Raw genomic sequence first — 8,845 nt, forward strand, 5'->3', positions numbered from 1 at the left:
GGCGTGGCTCCCATGGCCTATTTGCCTTTACATGAGTTTTTTGGAGATGTTTCAAGTATCACGATGCCCTCCTCCCCGCTTATGGCTCCTCCAAGGCCGGCTGCCCCGTCTCCGCCCACCGTTTCATGTGTAGTTTGCCCGAAGCCCGTTTCTATCGCACCTGAGGTCACCGAGCCTCCCTTAGCAGCCATCGATCCCGCCCATGATGCCGATGCCGAACCAGCCCTCACCGGGTCAAGCTCTTCTTCTTCCGACAACTCTTTTGGGCCCGACTCGGACACCGATCCCACTAACGAGTCTGCTTCAGCCCCTCCCGAGCCCAAAGCCCCCCCCCCCCTGCGGTCATCACACCCCATGACCACTCGTGCTAAGGCGGGGATATTTAAGCCACATTATCAGGTTGATCTTGCGCACCTTCGGTCATGTGGTCTGATATCGGATGTGCTCTCTTCTTCGGATCCGGTTTCTCATGTCACTACCTTGCGTGACCCTAAATGGTGTAATGTTATGCGCTCCGAAATGCATGCGTTGCACCACAATAATACTTGGACGTTGGTTCCTCGTCCGCCTCACTCTAATATTGTTGGTTGCAGGTGGCTTTTTCGTACTAAGTACCGAGAGGATGGTTCTATTGAGCGGCACAAGGCTCGTCTTGTTGCCCAAGGTTTTAGTCAGGTGTCGAGTCTTGATTTTTCGCATACTTTCAGTCCTGTTGTCAAAGCTGCCACGATCCGTGTTGTTCTTTCTCTCGCCATTGTCAATGGGTGGCAGCTGCGTCAATTTGATGTTAATAATGCCTTTTTACATGGCAAGTTGGGTGATACAGTTTATATGTAGCAACCCCCGGGGTTCGTTGATACTAGGTTTCTTAATCATGTTTGCAAGCTCAACAAAGATATCTATGGTTTGAAGCAAGCCCCGCGTGCGTGGTTTCATCGGTTGAGCTCTTTTCTGGTAATGGATTCTCTTGTAGTCGGGCTGACCCATCTTTATTTGTTTTTCACCGGGATCGTTGCATTCTTTACTTGTTGGTGTATGTAGATGACCTTATCCTCACTGGACCCGACACCTCTGTTATGTCTAGCTTTATTGCCAAGTTCATGATGAGTTCCGTATTAAAGATCTTGGGCGCTTGAGCTATTTCCTTGGCCTCGAGGCAACGTCGCTTCCACACGATCTCTTCCTCAGCCAGGCCAAATATGCTCATGACATTGTTTCTCGTGTAGATCTACTTGATGCTAAGCCCATGACGACTCCCCTTGCCACCAATGCCTCTCTTGTTAGTGATGGTCCCCTTTATGAGGACCCCACGCGTTATCGCTCGTTGGTCGGAGCACTTCAGTATCTGACAATTACTCGACCGGACACTGCCTATGTTGTGAATCAGGTCAGCCAGTATCTTGCTGCTCCGACTGTCGCTTACTTTCAAGCTGTGAAGCGTCTTATTCATTATGTGAAGGGAACGCTCACTTTTGGTCTCACTTTTTCTTGGCCCAAGTCCACCTCTTTAGTGGGCTACTCTGATGCAGATTGGGCTCGTTGTCTTGATACCCGACGTTCCACTTATGGCTACTCGATATTCCTGGGGGGTAATCATGTATCTTGGAGTGCTAAGAAACAGCCGACCGTTTCTCGCTCCAGCTGTGAATCTGAATATCGGGCCATGGCGAACACTGTCGCTGAGATTATTTGGCTTACTCATCTTCTGTGTGAGCTTCATGCTTTGCCTTCTGGCCGACCGACCCTCCTTTGTGATAATCAGAGTGCGCTCTTCCTCACCCAGAATCCTGTTGCTCACAAACGTGCCAAACATATTGACCTTGATTATCATTTTGTTCGTGAGCTCGTTGCATCTGGCAAACTTATTACTATGTTCGTTCCAACCAAGCTTCAGGTTGCGGATATCTTCACCAAAAGCCTGGCTCGTCAGCAGTTTGAGTAGTTTCGTCGAATGTTGCGCCTTGGTCCACCACCTGTCGCTTAAGGGGGGATATTAGACTACATTTATTTGTATGTCTCTTTGTATTCTTTGTGTAGGTTATATGCAATTATTGTATGTCTCTTTGTATTCTTTGTGGGGATTATATGTAATTATCTCCACTATATAATGAGCATAACCTCATGTCTTTTGATATGGAGATTCATTTACACACTATTCATCAACCATTTAATATTCTTTAACCATTTAATCTTCTATTGTTGTATTACATTTATCCTCTTAGCTTAATACCATTTTTATTACAACCCCCTTAAGCATATTTTATATTTAATTTTTTGCTACTAATAATCAACCACTTAATATTGGCATCAATATCAAACAAGATTGTGCTTAAAACCAACAAATTAGCCATTTGATTATTGAAAAAGAGCTTTAAAAAAGTTTATGTAAACGCATTGGAGAGGATTTACAAAGATAGGTTTTTTTTAGTGACAATATAAATAAGCTCTACAATATAGGTTAATCATTGTGGATGCTCTAAATGTGACAAATGAAAAAGTACTTTGCTATTCTATGACGTTAACCCAAGATTCCAACAACAAAAAAATTCTTCTTTGCAACTATTTCTTTGGGATTGTAATGAAACAACTTATCTATTATTTTATATTTTACAATTCATGAATCCACCAAAAATAAGACATAGAATTGAGATCAGATTGCACCGAAGCAACCTTGAGAACAAATACAAGCCACCAGAATCCCAAGCACAGCCCCAGCAACCACCTGTGATGGGGTGTGGCCAAGCAATTCCTTCAGCTTTCTTTTACTCATGGGATGCCCTTGAAACAAGTCCTCAACGATAAGATTAAGAACCTTCAAAAAAAACCATTACCAATTATAAATAAATGAGAAACATTATAATGATTCAGAAATAAATGGTGTTCAACACTTAAAAAAAACTTAAGAAAATAATCATTTCGACTTAATTCATTCTCTTTTAAAACAATACTTGTTGCATCAATAGTCTCGTAACACTTTCAAGAACTTTGTACATGTTGATTATTTCTCTAAAACCAACCCTTTTATGCATGTTAAAGAATTAACATTTTGACAATTACCATGAAAAAAAATGAGTTAATAGAGAGGGTCCCACATTACAAATGCATTTTTTTTGTGTTCTATTAACAAGTATGATGGAAGTTTTGCAACAGAAGTACATGCACAAGTCACAACCAAGCTTTTGGCACATTGCCAGATTTGGTTTCAAAAGTCAAACTAGGTCAACTTTTGTAAACTTTGATGTCTTTATTTAACAGGTTCTATGATAACAAAACTCGTCTAATAAAACCGTAAAACAGAGAGACAAGAAAAAAAAAAGTACAATTCCTAGAAATGGTGTTCCCTACCTAAGAATATGCAAACTATATGCATCATGGCTATTCAGAGAATCAAAGAACGAATACCCTTGTCAATACCCTTTTGGTTATTTTGCATATCCTTTAATACCCTTTTGGTCATTTTGCATATTCTTTAATACACTTTTGGTCATTTTGCATTTCCTGAAAAAAGGTTCATGCTTGCAAGTTGCAAGCCCTATCATCAACTACAACCTTGAAGGCATAGAATCTATTTACCATGTGGGAACAACAGATAGTAGAAAAAGGGTAGTTTTTACATCAATATTTAAAAGTCAAGAGAAGTGGATGTGGAACTCAACGATAGTTTCTTTTAATCAAGTGGAAAAGGGTCATCATGAGAACCAACTATCACCTGTTATAAACTTTAAGGACCTAATAATCTAAGTGATCTAATTCTATTTTAAGGTTCAAAGCATCTAATACAAATGCAGACTCTGGACTGGGTAAATGAATACAATTAAGAACAAACATGTAAAATAATAAAGTTAGAAAAATAAGGGCAACAAAGAAGGATGATGAAATGAGCATTAGTTGATACAAAGATAGATGCTTCTTTGACTTTTAAGGTCAAACTGACAGTCATTTAAACCTAAAATTGACATCAATCCACCAAAATTTAATGCAGAGTATTCATGCATGCATTAAACAGTCTAATGAGTACTAAAAAGAGAAGTTTTGACAAAACTTTTTGAAAAAAATCATTTTATTTGGAAGTTGAGAATCCATAGTTTTGACCTAAAAAAAAGTCAGAAGACTACCTACGAATTATCTCAAAAAATGAAACAAAATGCATTTGTAATTACTTCAATAAGCAACTGATTACTCTTACCTCTGCTTGCATCCCTGCATGGCGACGAACACCAATAGCATCGTACATCACAATCAAACTAAACCCCAAACACACAGGAAATAACGAATCTGCCACTCCATGACATATTGCTACTGAAGTAGTCAAAGCTGTGCATAAAGCTGAATGTGAAGACGGCATTCCCCCTGAAGAGCACATTATTCGCAAATCCAATTTCTTCTCAAAGCAAAAATGCAATAGAACTTTCAAAGATTGCGCGATCAGCCATGCAAAAAAAGCAGAAACAAAAGTCGGATTTGCAGCTAGTGTTGCAACAAATGGGCTAATTCGAACCTTCAAAATCAAAAATTAACAAACAAACCCAATAAACCAATATCAATTTGCATACTAAACTGAAAACTTTAGAACCAATAAAGCAAATTAGATACCGAATTAGACTTTATGAGGAAAACAAGAAACAAAAATCGAACCTTTGCGGTTGAGGTTACACTCAATAGAGCCATACCAAGCCCTCCATTCTGCAAGTAATTGCAACCGAGTCTATATATTGGCTCTCGATTAGAACACCATTGGTTCATTGAAGTTTTATCAAAAGTTCTCAACCCATGTAAGATTGATCTCAAATTCGGCAACTTTTTAATGGATGAAGAGTATTTTTGCCATACAGATATAGGGTTTTCAGGGTTAGAGGAAAGAGAGATGTAAGAAGCATTTCTTCTCGGTTTCTTGAAAGTTGTATTAGACTTGATTGAAGTAAAGGGATAACAAATTCTTGATAGAGGTATTTTGAAGTTGAAAGAGGAGTATGTTATGATAGGGTCCATGGAATTAGGACTCTGTTCTGCATCGAAACAGAGGAATGTGTTTTCGTCTGTTTACTGAGAGAGACGAGAAAGAAAATAAAAAAGGAAAGTGGCGTAGAATATCCTGGAATGGTTCTGTGTTTATGCTTTGAGTGATTGAATGGGCTTTTATTTTTGGAACTTCACTCCACATGGATTTTGACTCATGGGTTTTCCTCAAAGACTATTAGGTATTCACCGAACTAAAATATGGGATATTGAGTAATCTAATTGTTATAAATAACTATTTTAATAAAAACTAGAAAGGTTACACCCGCTATGCGGGGACAGAAGCTTTCAATGTTGTTTCTGAATTGATAAATATGACAGACATAGAAAGTGCAAGGATGAAAAGTCCGGGCTTTGCCCCGGACAAAAAATGTAAAAGTTTTGACTGCAATGACCAGAAGTGTGAAAATGGCTAAAGAATTAAAATGGTAAGAATTAGCAACTTTTTAGAAAAGGGATCAAAGTTGTCAAACCGTTAAAGTTTTGTGGCCAAACTTTAAATATTAAAAGGTTCCAAAAAAGTGTAAAAATATTGATTGCAAGGACCAAAAGTGTCAAAATGGGTAAAGAATAATGAGCAAAGTTGCAAAAAAACATCCAAATTTAGTATTCCTAACTTCCAACAATAATACAGGGACCAATTCTGCCAAAAATGGGAAGTTGAATGGAACACAAACAAAAGGACATGAATAAATTAATTAAAGAAGTACAGGGTCAAACCGTTAAAGTTTTGTGGCCAAACTTTAAATATTAAAAGGTTCCAAAAAAGTGTAAAAATATTGATTGCAATGACCAAAAGTGTCAAAATGGGTAAAGAATAATGAGCAAAGTTGCCAAAAAAACATCCAAATTTAGTATTTCTAACTTCCAACAATAATACAGGGACCAATTCTGCCAAAAATGGGAAGTTGAATGGAACACAAACAAAAGGACATGAATAAATTAATTAAAGAAGTACAGGGACCGGATATGTAAATCAAGGGACCAAACATGGACAAAATATGCCAACTTTACTATTCCTTTCTTCCACAACTTTAATATATATATATATATAATAATAATCAATAATTTTTTTTAGAAAAATGTCCATTTGATCCGGAATACCATATTTCGGAGCACGATGTTTTGTTTCGGAGGTGTGTCCGGAATACGATATTCTGGAGGGTTTATGATATTGTTCCAGAGGGGCTGCCGTTTGGTGGGGATGAGGTCCGGAATATGACCCACCGTACCTTTCGGACCAGAAAAGTGTATTCCGGACTGACGTTTGGAACGGCCGTACTGTAACGTCCCAAAAATAATGACATAAAAATTTTCGTTTTTAGATTAATAAATCATTAGTACAAACTATTTCCATAAAACCAAGGTAATTTAGATTTAGCAAAACATCATCAAATCAGAGTAAATCACGGAATACGAAAACTTGTGGTGTGTGCTCTGCAATCATCCCGAGCTCTTCCAATTGAAAACCGAAGTACCTGAAACATAAACTGAAAACCGTAAGCACAAAGCTTAGTGAGTTCCCCAAAATATCACATAACATACAACCACAAAATATCAAGCGACATACATATAGTTGTCATGTGCCCCATGGTCTTTACTTGGAATGACATGGGCTCCCCCCATAGTCTGATATCCAAGTGTCATGGGCTACCCCTATAGTATTTACCTGGAATGTCATGGGCTCCCCCTATAGTCTAATATCCAAGTGTCATGGGCTACCCCCATGGTCTTTACCTGGAATGCCATGGGCTCCCCCTATGGTCTGATATCCAAGTGCCATGGGTTGCCCCCATGGTCTTTACCTAGAATGTCATGGGCTCCCCCCATGGTCTGATATCCAAGTGACATGGGTTACCCCCATGGTCTTTCATGCAAGTATCACAGAGACAACTAACATTTCACATAACAAGTAATGGGTCGGCATTGGTGCCTTCGACCCATGGATATAGTGAGAAGACTCGCCTCGGACAGCTGAAACCCACAGATACTCTCTGGCTGCAGATTCACTAGAAACCCCGCGCTATCAAACAATAACACCCAATTAACAATTGGGTTCTAAACTCCAAAACCAATAATCCATATATGGGGTAAAAAAAACCATTTTACCCCTCACTTATTTTGGTCCAATACTAAGGCCCAAACTCGTAATCAAAAGGCCTACAAACCAAACAATCACCCAAAGCCCACTTATGGCCCAATTTTCCAAATTGGGCCCAAACCCCTTCATAGGCCTTACCATAAGCCCATTAACTTTTCCCTAATCCAAAACACACATTTTCAGATGGCCTAACAAAACCCCAAGCAACCAAGCCCAAAAGGTAGCCCAAACCGAAGCTCAAAACATGCAAGGCCCAACAGACTGAGTACGCGGCACGTACAAGCATGTACGCGCAGCGTACTCGCTGGGAGGCTTGTACGCTAAGCGTACCTGCTTGTACGCCCAGCATACTCACCCTATTCAGCCCAAAACTTGATTTCTCCCTTAACCCATTATGACAAAGCTCCAAAACACATATCTGACCTCCTTGAGCTGGATTATCACGTAAAGTTGTCAACTTTACATTCATACATGGCTAAAAGAAGCTCTTAAGCTTAAAAGGGACTTAATGGTTGACTTAATGCATGCATGACACCAAAATACACATAAATCTTGCACATTTATGCTCAAGGATACCAAAACAAACTCAGATCTGAAAGGATAAACCCTTAAACAACCTAACTCGTCCATAACCCAAAAAGGAGACCAAAATCATAATAAACTAGCCATGAAGAGATCTAATCATACACAAGCCAATATGCAAATTTGTTAGTTTATCCACCTGATCACCTTATGAATGAACTTATTTGCTAAAGGATTAGGTTAGTGAACATTAACCTGGTTATCTTAGGAATATGTTGTAACGTCCCAATTTTCAAGGCCACAATTTTCATTTTAATTAAGTAATTTATAAAATAGTTAACCAAAACATCGCCATTGTTACATCAATCCACAAACACATAATATCGTATCTCAAAACCAAATCACCAAAAGTAATGAAAATCAGAGTACAATCCCAGAAGTCTCATAGTGCGGAATCCAGTGTGTGTGTGATGTGCTGCTACCGCACCGACTCCTTCCCCTTCGCTGAAGAGGTACCTGAAAACAAAACTGTAAACCGTAAGCACAAAGCTTAGTGAGTTCCCCCATCATACCACATACCATACAACACATAACATACATACTGTCAGGCATATCTGGGTGCCTGACCTACCCATTCGGTCCTCTCGACCGGTGACCTTGCCTAGCATATCTGGGTGCAGGCCTACCCCTTCGGTCCTCTCGACCGGTGACCTTGCCTAGCATATCTGGGTGCAGGCCTAACCCTTCGGTCCTCTCGACCGGTGACCTTGCCTAGCATATCTGAGTGATGGCCTACCCCTTCGGTCCTCTCGACCGGTCTATCACATATAGTCACGTAATCATAATTTAATATAGCTGGGTACTAACTACCCCTTCGGCCCTATCGGCCGGATAACTTGGGGACTATCTCCCCCTACTACTACCATCATTAAGTAACATCGTATCATGCTAGCACATAAAACATAACAGGTAGTAGCAACCCTAGATGAATATCAAAAAGACAGTCATCTAATCATACAACTCCTACTGGTGGGCCGACATTGTGGTCGTAGACTCATCGCTACTGGAAGGTAACTCACCTCGATGTCGTGTAGTGTCTAAACTGTCTTCTGCGTGAAGGTCGACTCTCCTCGACCCCTCAATCCCTACACGACAACCTTCAAGTCATCCAACCGAACATACAGCCCTAACCGGGGTCAATACCAA

At 39.9% G+C, this 8,845-nt stretch overlaps 1 protein-coding gene and 1 pseudogene across 1 annotated transcript; one reads left to right on the forward strand and one right to left on the reverse strand.

Annotated features, from left to right (window-relative positions):
• Window positions 1-1,246: 1,246 nt before the first annotated feature.
• Window positions 1,247-1,942, forward strand: LOC145165088 (secreted RxLR effector protein 161 pseudogene; annotated as a pseudogene).
• A 539-nt stretch (window positions 1,943-2,481) lies between these two features.
• LOC145167886 (Acid phosphatase/vanadium-dependent haloperoxidase-related protein) lies at window positions 2,482-5,116 on the reverse strand. The gene is made up of 3 exons (XM_079087153.1): window positions 4,636-5,116; window positions 4,187-4,498; window positions 2,482-2,812 (listed from the first exon to the last, which is right to left on the reverse strand). Exons 1-3 carry the CDS (start codon window positions 4,987-4,989, stop codon window positions 2,651-2,653), a joined length of 828 nt encoding a protein of 275 aa, XP_078943279.1. The 5' UTR covers window positions 4,990-5,116; the 3' UTR covers window positions 2,482-2,650.
• Between the last annotated feature and the right edge of the window lie 3,729 nt (window positions 5,117-8,845).

This window comes from Lactuca virosa, chromosome 3 (genome assembly GCF_052849685.1).
Source record: "Lactuca virosa cultivar CGN04683 chromosome 3, Lactuca_virosa_CGN04683_v6, whole genome shotgun sequence".
Lineage (NCBI taxonomy): Eukaryota > Viridiplantae > Streptophyta > Magnoliopsida > Asterales > Asteraceae > Lactuca > Lactuca virosa.